The sequence below is a fragment of the Symphodus melops genome (genome assembly GCF_947650265.1).
Source record: "Symphodus melops genome assembly, chromosome: 1".
NCBI classification, from domain to species: Eukaryota; Metazoa; Chordata; class Actinopteri; order Labriformes; family Labridae; genus Symphodus; species Symphodus melops.
The window spans coordinates 1,000,653-1,017,567 of record NC_136691.1 but is presented as its reverse complement, the minus strand read 5'-3'; the positions used below and the strand labels follow the sequence as shown (position 1 = coordinate 1,017,567).

The 16,915-nt window shown below is 48.4% G+C and overlaps 2 protein-coding genes across 2 annotated transcripts in view; both read left to right on the top strand.

Moving 5' to 3' along the window:
• Positions 1 to 296: 296 nt before the first annotated feature.
• LOC306824997 (meiosis-specific protein MEI4-like) lies at positions 297 to 3,315 on the top strand. The gene is made up of 3 exons (XM_079345463.1): positions 297 to 538; positions 1,351 to 1,596; positions 3,155 to 3,315. The coding sequence occupies exons 1-3, from the start codon at positions 478 to 480 to the stop codon at positions 3,211 to 3,213; spliced, it is 366 nt and encodes a 121-aa protein (XP_079201589.1). The 5' UTR covers positions 297 to 477; the 3' UTR covers positions 3,214 to 3,315.
• Positions 3,316 to 3,635: 320 nt separating this feature from the next.
• The window catches only part of LOC306832000 (meiosis-specific protein MEI4-like), a gene marked incomplete at its 5' end in the record, with an annotated part of 28,595 nt that continues 15,315 nt past the window's right edge, over positions 3,636 to 16,915 (top strand). Inside the window, 3 exons of the mRNA XM_079356352.1 lie at positions 3,636 to 3,675; positions 4,173 to 4,696; positions 11,698 to 11,823. Coding sequence (XP_079212478.1) covers positions 3,636 to 3,675; positions 4,173 to 4,696; positions 11,698 to 11,823 — 690 coding nt within the window. The remainder of the gene's footprint in view (positions 3,676 to 4,172; positions 4,697 to 11,697; positions 11,824 to 16,915) is intronic.

Below are 16,915 nucleotides of genomic sequence, written 5' to 3'. Positions count from 1 at the left end.
ATGCCTTTATTTAGATATAGGACAGTGGATAGAAATGGGAGGGTGTGGGAATGGACCCACAGGCCGCCTGGTTGGAGGACTATACAGTCTCCATTGCTTAACATGTTTAACCATTCGGTTTTTGTTTTTCTTAAAGAAGTTTTCTGTGTATTTATTCAAAAAGAATGACCAAAAAGACAATAATAAAATCAACTGAAAGCAGGCAAACCATTAAATTCTTCTTCCGGATTCTAAAAACAAAATACATATTTTTTAATTTAAAATGGATTTGAAATATGTATTATTATAATCTTCATTCATATTCAATAGTCATGATTTTTTGTTTGTTTTCTAAGGTTTTTTAACGAGGTCAAATCCTCCAACAGATGAAACGAGAAGTTTGAACATTATTCTGAAAGTGGAGGAAGCTAACCGCTACACCGAGGGGCACCAAATAGACGGGTCACAGTTTCATGCGTAACACCTGTCTCACCGCTAATGAGGGCAAGTGAAGTAAACAGGAGCCGAGAAATGGAAAGCCAACAGGACACTTCGACAGGTGAGTGTTCACTTTCACACCTGACGTTCACAACCTGAAGCGGAAACGTCTTTTAAAACGGTTAAATCTACGTTAGCCGCTCCTAACGGTCACGTTAGCCTACGTCACGTTTAGCTCCAGTTTGTTTAAACGATAAATTGTTTAGTTATTTAACCGCGGATTTAAATGAAAAATTAAAGATTTATAAATCAACAAAACCACAAAAAAATCATGTAGTTTAGCAAAAAAATGAATAAATAAACAAAGAAGACGTCAGGAAAATCAAACTTTAATTCGTCAGAGCTAGCTTCTGATAGCTCAATAATTTAACTGTAAAAGCTGTAAGAACTCAACAGACTATAAATTAACTGTTTTGGTTATTTTTTTATTATTCAGTTATTTTGGTTACAGTTAGTTGAACGTAAAATCTAATTTCTCAGTATTTAAAAAAAAAATGTTCATCACAAAACTTTATAGAAAAGTTCTGTTATGTATTTCATTGTATTATTTAACTGCATGTTTATATGTGTGAATATTTCCTTTATTGGCAGGTGTTTTGTATATTTATATGTTTATAAATTATATCTATCCATTTCACTGCAAAACTCCTGTTTTCAATTTTGTCATGTAAAACTGTTAATTATCTTTTGTTAAGCTTCTCATGTTTACTTTTTATATTGTTTGTTTTTAACCCTGCTTGTTTAGTTGCCCTTGGGTTTTTTGAAAGGTGCCATCAATAAAATGTATTATTATTATATTTTGGGTTTGTGTATTTATCAGTATTTAGTTGTATGAGGAACTCCTCGATATGAATCTCTTCCAATCTGTGTCAGGAGCTCGTCAGGCGGCGTGGATTCTCCAGAAATGCAGAGTGTCCCTGGCAGTGGCAATAATACGGAGCAGACCCCCGGGTACGAGCTGCAGAGAGCACGCAGAGGCTTTAGGCTACAAGCTGCGGAGTCAGGATAAAAGCTGGAAGAAGAAAGCCGAGGAGCTGCAGCGGGAGGTGCTGAGTCTGCGTCAGGAATCACTGATCAACAGGCTGACGTCCAACACAAAGAGCTCCAGAGAGGCAGCAGGTAGGACTCTGCTCTGCAGGTGTGCAGAGAGCCTGCTGAGGAGAAGTGTTCAGATGGCTTAGACTGACACAAGCATGCATACCAGACTTTAAATAACACTGATCAAATGTTCTTCTGGAAGTTTCAGTTTAAGCTGCACTTGTTTTTTTTTTACTAAAGTGTAATATAACTACTCTATTTATTTGAACTACAGCAACATGATTGGTTTCACACATTAGAAACGCTGCTCCACGGTCAGATTCATTCGTTAAGTAACTTAGGTGGCGGTTTATTTTCCTCTGATAAAAAGTGAGGGAGAAGAAAAGTGTGGCTTGAAAACTTCAGCAGCGTCGGATTAAAGAAAAAAGGGTGACAGTGGGTCATATCAGAAAAATGATCATAGCAGCAGGAGCATGTCTGACTGCACTCCGAGTCCGACTTGTCTGCGATAACTTTGGTGTTCATCCTGAAATGTTGTTTTCACCCTTGAGAAGTCACAGTTTAGGAATAATTCATGCCGTGACCTGCACGCTGGCTGAGGATGGCGAGCCGGCGTTAAAACAGAGCAGACAGTTTACAAAGATACGGGAGCACGCGGCGTGGCTCTGCTGTGACGAGAGGATATCTCAAGGACGGGAACATCCTGACTCGAGTCCTCGGAGGAGCTCAGACAGCGAGCGGAGCGTCCTGACATTATCTCACAGCCTGCTGATGATTACATAAACACGCTGCCCCGTGATGGAGACAGCTTCTCTCACTCCTCACCGTGGTTACCGTCGACACCTGCTTTAAGTTCTGTCTCATGTGGTCATGTGACTCTTCTCTCGCACGGCTGCATGCCTCTGTCTGACACGCTGGAATGAAGAGGTCGGTCTGATGCTTTTCAAAATAAGACAGAGTTGGATCAAGGTTGGGCGCTGTCTTATTTTGAAACAGTGTAACCATGACGATGAGTAACTGGATCTGGAGTCGACAGTCGTACTTCTTCGGCCCTGAGTAGATGGAGCGACTGGTTGCCATGATTCCTTTTCTTCTTCTTCTTCACTGATTTTCCAACCAGCTCGCTGTATAGCGCCCCCTGCTGTATCTGACTGTGTACATACTTCAGACCTGAGGGAGGAAGGTCACGTTCTGACTGTAATGAGCCGTTCGCAGTTTGATCCAGCAGAGGGCGCCCTCAGCGTAACGTGACCTTTTGCGTGCACTCTCGACCTCAGTAGGTGAAGACGACGGGGCGTGATCGAGGAGACTCCTCCCCCCCTGCAGACAGCAGAGAGATACCGCCGACTCTCCAAGCCGTGCTCTGAGCGGGCGTCATCGTCAGCAGGTGGTAAACAAAAAGAGAGAGAGGTCGGACCATCGGGACTGATGTGAACACGCCGCGTGTCGACCTTCGTTTGAATGCTGGATATTCTCGGTAAAATGCCCTCGTCGCTGACAGACCAGAATAACTCCACTGATGGTGACCTCTGCAGAGACTCCGCCTCCTCTAGCTCTTTCTAGATGAACTCACATCTGTGTGCTCGTTGCCAGATATGACAGCTTTAAATTACGTTGTCATTTCTTTGTTTCCCACTAGATAATCTGTCATTTAGCTTTATGGCAGCAGAGTCCAGGGGAACACGCTCGTCCTCCTAAAGTGTAAGAGCTGCAGGGCCGAGGGGAGACGTTCAGGAGGACAGCCGCTCCGCCTGCTCAGAGAATAACCAGCTGCTGCAGCCTCCATCGCTGTGACTTGACTTCCTGAGTCAGACATACACTGGTCCAAAGCGCCGCTGCTCACTTCTCCTCCATGTTTTTCTCTCCTCTGTGAATTCGATCCACAGAAACAACAGATGAACACACAGAGAGCATGAGACACACTTACACAAATATCTGTGTTGATTAAAAACGGTCCCACAGGGATCACAGTGGACACGCTCATGGTGTTATTATGTAATAATCCTTCATCCGGTCCTGTGAGAGTGAGACATGAGCCCACAGTTTAACTCTCTCCTGAGAAACAGTCCGATAAGAACACAGTCAACGTGAGGCCGCTCAGATTGTTTGAAAGTTTAAAGATGGCTGCTTTCATCATCACCTCGACGAAGAAGCTCTCAGGTGAAGAGAGGCCGGAGACCCCCCCCCCCCCCCCCCCCCCCCGCTCTAAACAGACAGAAAGAGTCTGTCTCCAGGCCCCGGGGCCCATGCTTGTTTTTTCGGGCTGATGCAGATTATTAGGAGTTAATGTGGATATTAGGAGCAGCATGTTCGTGGCACCCAGGCTTCACTGTTGATCACTAATTACATGTGAGATGTCGAGCCAATCAGATAGTGTGGTGTGTGAGGCACACCTGCAGCACGCCTTTATGGAGGAGGGGTCGAACAATAAGCGTGCACAGAATCAGCTGGACGTCCGTGTCCAGTAATCGCTCCACCACTTCTAGACCGCCACTAGACAAAAGTTGTTTTCATTTCCAGCCTCAACATGCTAAATTACAGACGTTGGAAAGAAAGCAGCAGCCGACTGAGATTTACGAGGAAAATAAAGAAGGGATCAAAGGATTTCTGTGCAGATGAAACAAAGATCCGTCTGTCTGTGTTTTTAAATGTGTCAGGTCCGGACAGCTCCATGGATGAGTCTCAGGATCTGTTTGGTCCAGGAAGTGTTCCGCTCAGTTCAGACCTTCAGCCAGGCCTGGACTCTGAGACCCCTGAACTCCTCCTGCAGGACCCGCAGCCTGCCGCTCTGACTCCGCCTCCCGTCCCCTCCAGTCATCAGGGAGCTCCTGGCGGCCGAGCCGTCCTCCCTCACGTCCACTTCCTGCAGACTCTGTGCGCTCTGCACCGCGTGCAGGGGAACAGCGGAGCTCTGGACTCGCTCTGGTTCTGCTCGGACGGGGACTCGGGCTTGGTGCTCGCCGACTCTGTGTGCCAGCTCGTTGACTCGGTGGTGTCGGCGTGCAGGGATCCCCCTCGGCTGGGACCCGGCGACCTCGTCCTGCAGGGCTGCCAGGCGGCGGCTCGGGCGACGGACCTGTTCTGCTCCCGGAGGCGGCCATCTGCAGACTTCACGAGACGGGTGGAGGAGTCACTGAAGGAGCTGACGAGGCTGCTGCTGCACGCTCATCAGGACAGCCAGGTGAGGGATGTCACACACACACACACACACACACACACACACACACAAACATCCCTTTAATTTGCCCCTTTATGAATCCAAAAAATAAAGTGAAAGTCCCAAACTGTGAACTCATCCAGAACAAACTCAACACAAAACTATCCAACAAAGATGGACGATTAAAAGAGACACAGAATAAATGCATGTGGGTGCATTTTCAAGATGGCGTCCATCTGAGCAGGTAGTGATAAATAATAATCCCAGCATGAGTAGAAACATGACCTCAGGCTGCCTCTGTTTGAAAACAGAGCCTTGATGTCAAAGTTTGAGAAGTTGGATGAACCCAGATTCCTCTCAAACACGAGCTGGTGAAGCGTCATTATGTTTCTCTTCCTGCAGGATTATGGGAGATGTTGTTAAAAGGTGTCGACTGTGTTTAATGTATTCAGCTTTAGGGCGAAAATGGGTCGAATGCATTTCTGCATAAATGAGGTTTTGATTAAATAAACAGCTGAATATATGATGAGAGAAATCACAACAACTGAAGCTTTTCTGCCTCCAATTAAATGTTTCTATAAATTGAATTTTAAATTTGACTTTAACCCAAACAAGCAACGTGGTGTCGACCGGGATCAGACGCCCCCGCAGAGCCAAACACTGCTCAAGGATTCACCAACAAACTTTCAAACTGGACTGGAAACAGGGATTAAAGGAGTCCCAGGACTTGGTCAGCCCCCTCTTCATGGTACAGTATCAGAGTCAGAGTCTTTTAGGGGGGGGGGCTGGGTCCTGAGGCCGACACACGATAGGATAACACGTTGATGATGTGATGAAAAAGGAGCATCAGCAGGTCATGTGTGGGCTTTTATTTTGAAATTGACCGTTTCCTCGCCTGACTTCCTGTCAGCGTGCTCCGTCCCCGGAAACGGACCACAGAGAGCGCTACTGTGCAAACACAGTGATTAGCCAGAACAGGAAGTATGAAGGTGCATCCTCGCCACCTTTCTTCCGTTACATCCCTGCGTACTCTTCTGACGGCGGCGTGCAGGAGGGGGGGGGGCGGGGCGGGGGGCGTGGAGTGATTTTGTCCTGAAGCTGCAGAGTGATGAAAACAGATGATGATGTCACATAATGAAGATTTAACGAGCCGTTAACGGAGCGGCCCTTTCCGCCCTCTGAGAAACTTTTAATGCCCCCGCCGAGAGCAGCCGTCTGATTGGACGAGGCAGATGACCAATCACAATAATGTGGAGTGGTTTCATTAGCACGACTCAGTACGGTGTGATAGTGCGAGGACGGTGCTGCATCATTTTAACGACGCGATGAATAGAAGATGAGATTATTAAAGCTGGGCTCACTTCCTGTTTCATCTCGTGTCGCTGCTGGCGTTCTCGCTCGCCGCAGGAATTATTCTGTCATATTTAGCAAAAGACAAGTTTAACAAACTTTTATTTCTCGAGTGTTAAAACAAAAGAAGGAATCAGTCGCTCCAGTGAGGTTGAAAATTGGCTCCACCTCTCCGTGCCGGCACGCGGGCGCCACGGCCGACAACTCCGAGAGGAGCCGATAACAATCGACAATAACGGCCAATAAGGAAGAGCGAAGCGTCTTTAAGGAACGCAGCCGACAGGAAGAACGTGAAGAACAAGCGTGAGAACACGCTGCTGTCAGGAGAGAGAGTGTCTGAACGTGATGGGAGGTCGTCTGACGCCTCACAGCCCCGGATTCAACCACTGCTAGGTTAGAGGTTTAATCCAGCACACGGCTCAGTGTGTGTGTGTGTGTGTGTGTGTGTGTGTGTGTGTGTGTGTGTGTGTGTGTGTGTGTGTGTGTGTGTGTGTGTGTGTGTGTGTGTGTGTGTGTGTGTGTGTGTGTGTGTGTGTGTGTGTGTGTGTGTGTGTGTGTGTGTGTGTGTGTGTGTGTGTGTGTGTGTGTGTGTGTGTGTGTGTGTGTGTGTGTGTGTGTGTGTGTGTGTGTGTGTGTGTGTGTGTGTGTGTGTGTGTGTGTGTGTGTGTGTGTGTGTGTGTGTGTGTGTGTGTGTAACTCGTTCTCATTGGACTCGTTGTGTCCGGGACGCTGGGACACGTACTCTGGGTGAGTCACAGCTTCAGACTGGGAGGACGAGCGTTTAAAGCTGGTGGACCAGCCTGTAACTCTGCTGATCCACCAGCTGCAGCCTGAAACCTGGACTTAAAAACACACCGAGCTGCGGAGGGAGCGGTGTGTTTAACTCCACTTGTGAGGACCAGCAGGTTTGTGCAGATTCAATCCGTCTGTTTTTGTCGAGCGGGAAAAGAGCATCGGCTCTCCGTGTGTGTGTGTGATTGTTTTTGAAGCTCCCACTTATTTATCCCGTTTGATTGGAACCTGTGATCAGGTGTTCAGGAAGTGCTCTTTCAGTTGTGTCCAAACTAAGACCTGAGCTGAGGCTGGTCCCCCGTAGACCTGAGACCAGAACGCCATGTAGAACAACTGTCAAGTTTAACTGAACCTCATTTTATCTCACTTAGTTTCATGACATTTTAACCTCCGGCGTTTCCTCGCTCCGTCACTTCCTGTTTTGATCCCATTATTGGACCCTAGTTTTTGAGTCGTGTTCTGGGGGGGGAGGGACTTGTTGATTTATTAAAGACCCGACACATGAACGCATCACTGGACGCTCCGTCAGCCGGTCGTATGAAGCGTGAAGAATCCTCGTCCTGCTGCCGGTGTGTGTGACGTTGTTGTTTTATACACGTCACGGCGTGCTGCCTTCAGCTGAAGCGAGCTTATTGAACAGTAAAGGGTTTTTTTTTTTTTCATGGTTGGAGCATGTGGACGTGCAGAAGGTGAAGAGCTCTCTCTCTTTATCAAAGATTGAATTTCTCTTTGATTTCTCAATGAGGCTGCTGTCAACGACTTTGACGATACGCGCTGATGACCGCTTTATATTTCCAACGTCCAGCGAACGCCCCATCGCTCTGCCAGTCAAACTGATTGTTCAGGACAATCCAGATATGGATGGATGAGGGGGGGAGGGGGGGAGGGGGGGGGGGGGGGGTAATTATAATATTAGAAAGACTCCCCGACGAGATGAAGAAGCAGCAGCAGAGGGAAACGCTTCTGAAACAAACACGCTGCTCTGACATCACGTCATATTCAGGCTGGGATCGGATCCTCAGGGTCTCCACCAGCCCCTCAGGGAGGGGGGGGGAGGGGGGGGGCAGCTGAAGTTCCTCACATACTCTGTGTGGATATCTAATCTCCAGATTTGACTGTACTGTGCCACATAAAAGTGCGGCTCTGTGATGGATCCCGTCCCGCTCGGCTTAAGCTGCCCAGATTATTTTATTTCGAGGGATCATTTCCAGCCGCAGCGCCTGGCACCAATCTTATCTGAAGGAGCAGCTCCTCTCTGTTTGTTTTCCATCTTCTTTTCAAAGTCACTCTCGGCTACATTGTCGGGGGAATTGTTGTGTTAGAGCAGCCGCCTGGCGTGCGGCGTGTCCGCACAGAGCACGCCGTCGCTCTCCTTTTATGTGACACACCGGGTAAAAGTCGGAGGAAAAGCTGTTTCCATGAATCACAGAGCGGGAGAGGAGTGTGTGAAGGCAGGGTGAGGAGGTGCGAGGGCGTGTGCACCCTCTCCATGTCCTCTACAGGCTCCTGTAGTTGTGATGCATCTTTTTAACCTTTAGCAGGAGAGCGTCCTCTACATGGAGGACGCACAGACACTCGTCCTGCTGCTTTAGAGAGGACGGATCGTCTGCTCTCTGTGGACAGGATCCAGTGGATTTCTTGTGCAGACATAACCAGTCGATCATCTTGTCCTCCAAACAATCGTGCGGTCAAGTTGCTCGTGCTGCAGCTCCTCTCCTGCACGTCTGTCACTCTTTGTGCGTTGAAGCATCTTTGACATCTCGAGTTGTGTTTCAAACGTTGATTTTATGATCTGCTTCCTCTTCAGGTTAGATAAACCCAGCCCTGCTCAGAACAGGCTGTTTCTGTGTCTGTAGCTTTAAATATGTAAATGAGCTGTGTCTGGCCACGCCCCCTCTCTGGAAGGGCTCGGGCTTCATATTGAAGTTTAGTTGCTCTGGTACTGTGACGTCCTCATTGACGTCTGATTGAGGCAGCTGAGGCCCGAGGTGAATGTCGGGGGCGGCAGCAGATCAGTCCGTGAGGGTCGCCGGTTCAAAACAGCTAAAAAAAATACAACTCCAAACGTTGCATCACAACGTCTCCCTCGAGTGGAGGTTATTCAGGTTTGGTTCGAAACCACCAGCAGCTCTGCATTTCTTCACCACGTACGAGTCAATCTCAGTTTGACACTTCAGAGACTTTTCATGTCTTCAGCGAGCTGGTCAAAGAACGAGAGCGTCTGAACGAGTCCTCTCCACGTGTCAGCAGAGCGTCTGGTTCTCAGACACACCTGGAGGAGTCGCCGCCGCGGTCGAGGACGAAGGAGCCCAGACGGATGAAATTGCAGATTCAAGATCCCAAGAGGCCTCATTCAAATGTCACTCTCTCTCTCTCTCTGTCGCTCGCCCGCTCTGTGTTCAGCTGCAGACATGGCTCATGTAATAACCTTTCAGAGAGGGGACGAGTTTAGTGTCTCACACCTGCCTCGGCGCTCTCTGGCCTTTTATTACTGTACATGACGTCTCCCTCAAATCAGGAGTTTAAACCTTCAACAGGAGGCAGAAGAGCCGCTTTCATCGCCTTCTCTTTCAAGATGTCGCCTTGACGCCTGCCTGTCGCTGTCTGTGCAAACGCCATCGGCGTGGGAGTCAGAGAATCCGCCAGGCTGAAGTTCACCTCCACTTAAAAAAAACGACCTGCTCGTTTGAAGGACGTTCAGACCACCGGAGCGCGAGCTCGTCAGAACAAGGTCGAAGGTGACGCCGTAGAACTCAGCTGCTAAAAGATGTTGATCAGTGTAAACAGGATCGTGTACAAAACTTCATTTCTGAAGGTCATTAGTCCGCTCGCAGTCTTATTTACAGGAAGTAACATATTTTCTATTTAAAGAGAGAGACTTAAAAAAAAACCCTTCCACCTCCTCACAGACGCATCCGATAAAAGCTTCCTCTCTCCATCTTCAGCTCTGAAGCTAGAAAACCTGGAAGTGACGACCTGAGAGGTCGGAGAGAGAGAGAGAGGATCAGAAATAGACCGAGGAGCCTGGAGGAGTTGAACACATTGGTAGAAATGTATTTCTTAAATTCAGAGTCCACTCAAACACTTCGCTGTGTTTGTCCTGGTCAGAGACGTCCTGAGGACATCACAGGGCGAGATCGACCCATCTTTATTTGTACAGCGCCAACGCCATCTGAGGACGCTCCACCGTCGCTCTGTTTGTCACCATGATGAACTCCGGTGACCCCGAGGCTCGTTACCCACGAATCCAGGTTGTAAGGTGACAAGTTGTTTATGAACCTAACGAGAGGCTGCGAGGAGGATTAGTGAGAGAGTTGCCGACGTGATGACGTTTCATGTCTCCATGACAACCACTGTAGTCTCAGTTAGCTACTTGTTAGCAACCGCTAACCGTTAAAAAACTTAGCTAACGTAGTTTATCTCGTCTAACAAAGCATCAACATCTCCTCAGCTTGTGTTAACCACAAACACATTCAACATCCACATTTAGACTTTTAGAGGTTAGCCTATGGAGCTAACATGCTAACTCACTTCCTGTTCCATGTCAAATGATGTCTTTATTTTTGTAGACGTAGACTGAACTTCATTGATCCCTTTGGGATGACTCCTTTAGGGAAACCAAATGATGAAGGGTAGTATTGATAAGCTTATCGGTATTGATCAGCAGTGTTGATAATATCCTAATGATCGTCCTGCCTGCTAACAAGCTGCTGTGTGTTCAGGCTCCATCAGTCTGCAGCCACAGAAGAAGATCTGTTTAGTGAACCTCCTCCCTTCAGTTGTTCCAAATTATGAATTCATCTCTTGATGGGATAATCAGACAGACAATTTCCCATAATGTCCTCATATCATGCAGCACTGGGGCAATCAGCGGCAGAGGCATCACAAAACAAATTGAATTTTGTGATCTGTCCCCCCTCCCTCCCTCCCTCGCCCTCCCTCTCTCTCTCTCTCTCTTTGGAGAAAACAGCCGAACACGCCCGTCGGATCAGCTTCAAACATCCACTTCTGCACTTCACAGTCCTGTCAGCTCGCCGGTTGAACTCCCCAGACCCGAGTGAAAAGGCAGCAATGGTCAGAACGCCCCTTGAGCCAAATAATGTTATCCTCAGCTGCAGCCGTGGAGCTGCCTGCTGGCAGCACGACAGACCGCCGTTTGGATGTTTGGCTGCAGAAAGTCTGAATATGAATCAGAGTGTTGAGCGTGCATGCTAAACACTCCAGGATCAGAAAACATCCAACCTGTGTTTGACTTCACGATGTGACAATCAAAAACTCTCTTTTCTTCCTTCAGTCCACAAACCACCAGGGGGGCGGAGCCAAACCAACACTGCTTTAGCCTCACTGTTGATCAAACAGTATTCTTTTTGGTGGTTTGTCGTCTGATGAATAAAAACCTTTCATGGAGTCTTTGTTCATGTTCACACTGTTCAGTTTTTACAGCCTTCTTTGCCAGTGGCCGTGCAAGAATTTCTGGACTACAACAACAATGGCGGACTGTTAGCTAACGTTAGCATAGCTTACAACGCCAGCTTTCACTCCTCCTCGCAGGTCAACGTTCACATACCTGCAGGGCATTGTTGAGTGGTTACACGGTAACAGCGAGCTCCACCAATTAGAAACATCGCTGTAACACCTGAGGATCATGGGTAGTGTAGTTCTTTCCCCACAGATACAGAATCAAGCACGTTGGATGGATGGTTGAACCGGACAGCACACTGTGGAGCTCTTAAAATATAAATTTAATATAAATGTTTATATTAAAGCCAGTTTGGTAGAATGAGGGCGTCCATGTTTTTGTCTTGTTTGTTGTTGTTGGGTAAAAAGAGGATTGTAAAGTCTTTGTGTGAGTGAAATAATGTTCTCCCCTCCCCGGGCTCCAGGCTGCAGAGAAGCTGATGGAGTACCTGATCACGCTGGGAAGCTGCAGCATGTCAAAGCCCTTTCTCATCCGTCACATCCTCTCTGAAATCAGCGCACTGGCTGATCAGCTGTGGCAGGCCTTCCAGGTAAATACCCCCGACGTGCTCCTTCTGCTTCATGTCGCTCTGCTGCTCTTCTCTCTCTCTCTCTCGCTCTCTCTCTCTCGCTCTCTCTCTCAGGATTGTTTTTTTTAGACATCCAAAGTTGGTGGGAAAATTAAATTAAATCGCTATGGCTGTTTCCGCTGTTATGAGTAATAATGTCGAGTTTATCACTGATGTTTCTGATCGTCTGTCTCGATCGATTTGGAAATGAAATCGCAGCGTTTCATTCTCCCTTTCTCCGTCTCACACTCTGCTTTATCTGCTTCTACAAAGTCAGCCTTTTGTGCAAGGCTCCAGCTGCAAACAGTTTGCCCTATTGACTTGTTTTCCGCGGCCACTGCTGCACCAACATGATCAATACCGCGTCCCACCTGTTGCTTGTTTGCTCTGTATTCAAACGGCTCAGACCGCCGCCTGAACCACGGCCTGGGCAAAACATAGAGCCGAGTGTCAGACCCCCCGGGGGATCTGGGAAAATGGAAATGTGTAAAACAGAAAAGGATACCGATGATTTCCCCCCTTCAGCCCTCCTGCTGAGCCCCCCTCCTACTCAGCGGGGTCGGTCATGCTCACTTGCGCGTGTTTTCTCCTCCTCCTCAACAGAGACTCTCGAGGCAGCTGATGCCAGAAAGAGAATTTCACAACACTGCATTTTCTTTAAGGAGAGAAAAAAAAAAAGCTGAACCCAGCGTTCACTGGAGATTCTGACAATGCAAAACAGCCTTGTGCTGCCAGGGAGCCATTGTCTCCAACAAATGGAGCTGTAATGGGTTTCTGAGAACGAGAATCTGAAGGCTGAATCCTTCTGTCAAAAACAAACCTCGCTGCTGCTTGTTAAACTGTCCCAGTGAACACAAGTTAACCAACGTGTAGCTGTGTAGCTGTGTAGCTGTGTAGCTGTGTAGCTGTGTCTGAGGCCCACTGGGGTCGGCGTAATGAGAAACCATATCACATAGCACACGGCTGCAGACATGACAGTCAGGGCTCCCCGGTGTTGTTTCTCCTGCACACTGACACAGTTACACTAATACACCGGTACAAACAACAGTCAGGCATTCATCTGAATCCTCCAGCACGAGTGTGAGTGTCACGCTTCGCTACCTTTTAATAACTCGCTCTGTCGTTTAGACATCGAGATCAAAAACTTGTAAGCAAACTGTCACGCTCCTTTGGGAACGCCACCTGCTGGCCGTTGGACAGAATGCAGGTTTCTTCATGTGAGCTAACACACTCCCTCTGTTTGTCTGACTTTGGTGTCTGCCCTTGAAGCCGTCAGAGTCCGCCCCCCCACCACTCATCTTTATTCCTTCGAGGCCAGAGACGGGACGAAGCTCTTGAAGACTGTTTGAAAAATCAGCCAGCGGACGGTCTTATTTGCTTGGAGCTCCACGCCTGCTTGCTCTCTCTCTCTCTCCGGTTCGTTCGGCCCGGTGCTGGAGGAGGTCCCACGGGGGGGGGGGGAGTCTACGCCTCCCATTATGTAAAACCGCGGGGCCGACCCCATCTATATTCACATGAACGTTTGACGCTCTTAGCTCCAGAGTGAATGATAATGAGTCCAACTTCTGATCCTTCGCCCTCCAGCGTCACCACCACGGAAAGCAGAATGTGAAAGTGGAGTTTTCTGACAGAGAGTTTAGACGCACCAGAGTCTTTGTCAGCAAACGAGACCGTTAAGAACACGTATGCTGTTTGATTTGATTGGACACATTTGTCCACCGAGGATGATGAAGCAGCTCGTTTTGCAGACGCTGACGTGAGTCAGTCAACTGGAGCGTTCTAAAACGTGCAGCTTTGAAGAATGCTAGCATTCTCCTGTGTGAGGGAACGTCCACTGTCTTCACTCTGAGACTCTCTGGGAGTGTCTGAAAACCACCGAGCTCGACAGCGTCCACACTGACTGTGAGCTTGAATGTCCTCCCCAGGCTGAGCTGAGGCCATGGAGACCCCCACCTCAGCCTTTTGTAAGCACACTGCTGCCCCACATTCAACGAGAGGGAAATGTGTTCCCAGCATGGAGGCTTCCTTTGTGAGCAGAAGTGTCATGGCTGTGACATATGAAAACTGAGCGAGGCCTTTTGTCCTCTCTCCACGACCAAGTCAGAGAGCAACATGACTGTCGAAGAGAAGAGGACTTCCTTTGGTGAGCGAATGTTTCGGCCTCTCGGGGAGACGAAGGATTTGAAGTTGTTTCTTGCTGGTTTGAAAAATGGAACCAAACGGATTTGTTTCTTTGCAGATAATAATGTGGATGAATAAAATCCATCTGCAGACTGTGAGCACTTCAGGCTCCCTGTAAAGGCCACACACACACACACACACACACACACGTAAATCACTGGCAACCATGGCAACAAGTATGTGCGTCACCTGATCTGATCTGAGTGTTAGAAAGGCTGCTGGTGTCCTGATCTGAACCGCCAAAGATCATCAGGTCCACGAGGAAGTGCTGAACTGTACAAGGTGTTCTTGTATCTGGAACATCCAGACCACCTGCTCTCAGGATTCAAACTACCCCCCTGAAGTCACCTCGGTCTTGTCTCTGTCCCGCCCTGTCTTGGTCCTGGTCTTGTCTCTGTCTCACTCTGTCTTGGTCCTGGTCTTGTTTCTGTCTCACCCTGTCTTGGTCCTGGTTTTGTTTCTGTCCCGCCCTGTCTTGGTCCTGGTCTTGTCTCTGTCTGGCCCTGTCTTGGTCCTGGTCTTGTTTCTGTCTCACCCTGTCTTGGTCCTGGTCTTGTCTCTGTCTGGCCCTGTCTTGGTCCTGGTCTTGTTTCTGTCTCACCCTGTCTTGGCCTCGGTCTTGTTTCTGTCTCACCCTGTCTTGGCCTCGGTCTTGTCTCTGTCTCACCCTGTCTTGGTCCTGGTCTTGTCTCTGTCTCACCCTGTCTTGGTCCTGCAGCAGCCCTGCAGCACAGCATCTGGGAGCATGGCTGCTTCAAAGACCTCGTTCTGAGCAGTAACCCTTGGTCCTGGTTTGTTTTTTCCTTCAGCACTCAGACGTCAGTTTCAGTGCAGGTTATTTGAAGCGTGTGCGTCATCAGGTAAGTATTCTCCTCTCGTCCTGCTGAACAACAATGATACAGCCATAAGCAAACCGTGTTAGTCATGCTAACTGCCGTCTATAGAAGGTGACGGAGACTCGCTTGGAATCTTCCTGATTTTCATAAATACTCGGGGACATTCATTGTGTCTGTCCTTGAGATATCTGATGGTCTCACTTAGCTTTATGCTCCTGATTGATAATGACACAGTGTCTGACTGAGGCTGCTCAGAGATCGCCTCAGTCAGGGAGGGCGAACAATACAAACTGATGTATAGAGAGCTGCTTGTTATGATGATATGATTCATATCAAAAACAAGCTTTGATCATCTGAAGGAGATAAAGTGAAAAACTTCTACAAATCAGCTCGCTGCTGTGAGAAAGTGGGGACGGGGACGGTGGTGGTTGAGGGGACGACACAGTCCAGTCTCTGCTGCGGGGACGAGCCCTCCTAGAAAGATGAGCGTTGTTATAAATAAAAATACAACCTTGAATTTCTAAAGAGAAACACAGAGAAGAGATTTTATTTCAGACAACTCAAATAAAAGAACTTATTATTAAAGACTTCCCTTAAATCACATGACTGTACTTTAATATTTAATATTCTCTTTGATGTGTGTGTGTTGGTTCCTCCCTGTTTAATACACACTTGACTTTATAGTCTGTCGTTTGTTCTTCTTGATGTCTTCCAGCCATCGAGCTTTGTTTGGGTTGTTCTGCAGTTCAACTTCATTCTGAAGCATGAAGCCCGTCGCGTGTTGTTCTGAGCCATCAGCTTTTATATGGCTGCCATAAAAGTCCAGAGTAGCATCTCTATTATTATTACTGTAATATTCATCAGCACACCACCTGCCTCGGACCCCCCCCCCCCCCTCTCTCTCCCCTCCTCCAGCTGCTGCTTAAGAGAGCCGATCGCTTCCATCTGTGCAGCACTGTGAGCTGAGTCAGGCCTTCCCCGTCCCCGAGGTGAGAGGACGGCCCGTGATGGGTGAAGGGCTCGCACATCATCACGCCCTCTCTCTCCTGCACACACGCTCAGGACCGCAGGATGACACGGAGCAGAGCTGCATGTTATAAACAGATTGTAACGCATGCAAGCCGAGGTGGCCTCAGACGCTAGCATGGGCTCGCCTTCATTTTGCTCTGTGTGTATAAATATGACAAAAAGTAACGGATGCTTTTTTTTAAATGCACTCTCTGTTAAAACATGGTCCAAAGCTATGTCTTCTAATTTTGTGTCGTTTTTTTTTTCCGCAAATTCCATTCAGTTTTTTTTTTTGTGCCGCACATTTCATGCAAAACGTAAAACACACAAACACAAAACAAATAAACCGAGCAGAGAGATAAACGAGCAGCCAAAGACTCAAGAGAAAAAGAACTTTAAACATCCAGGAGGGAAAAAGACTGAACGAGGATTCAAAACAAACATAAAGCTGCTGCAGCTGCTCCACCATCACGCCGCTGCTGTAGCACGCTTGACCCCCGACTCCCCCTGTCTCTGCTACGCTCTATAAACATGAGGGGGTTTGTGTGCATCATTTGACAGAGTCAGGTGAAGTGTGTGTGTGTGTGTTAGTGAACACACACACACACACACACGCCCTCAGAGAGGCTGCGGCCGGTCGGCTCTGTCCTTGGAGCGGCGCAGCATACAGATGAGCCGTGCCATCTGGGCGCTGCGATGTTCCTGTCAGAGGGCGTGACAGTCGGCCATACACGGCAAACATCCCGGGGCCCCCTCGGGACGGAGCCGCCACCAGACCAGTGGGCAGCTGTCCCCGTCCCCGTGTCTGCACGCTGTGGGAGGTCCGTGGCTCGCTGTCTCATCCTGAACAAACACACGAGAGGAAACATGGATCCAGGAACAAAGCGCTGAGTCAGCAGTTATCGTCTTATTAATGACGTCTGATGGAACGGTGGATCATTCAGCTGCACGTTCCCCGTGAGCAGACGGCGTCGTGGCTCTGCTGTCGTGTCCGTGCCGGGGTCCAGGCTGACTTCTGTTCACCGCGTGACGAGTTCACACAACATGCA

Coding starts and splice junctions, on each gene's coding strand:
- LOC306824997 (XM_079345463.1), top strand. CDS start 478: ATGAGGGCAAGTGAAGTAAACAGGAGCCGAGAAATGGAAAGCCAACAG. Junction 539..1,350: donor CCAACAGGACACTTCGACAG/GTGAGTGTTCAC, acceptor AATCTGTGTCAG/GAGCTCGTCAGGCGGCGTGG. Junction 1,597..3,154: donor GAGCTCCAGAGAGGCAGCAG/GTAGGACTCTGC, acceptor GTTTCCCACTAG/ATAATCTGTCATTTAGCTTT.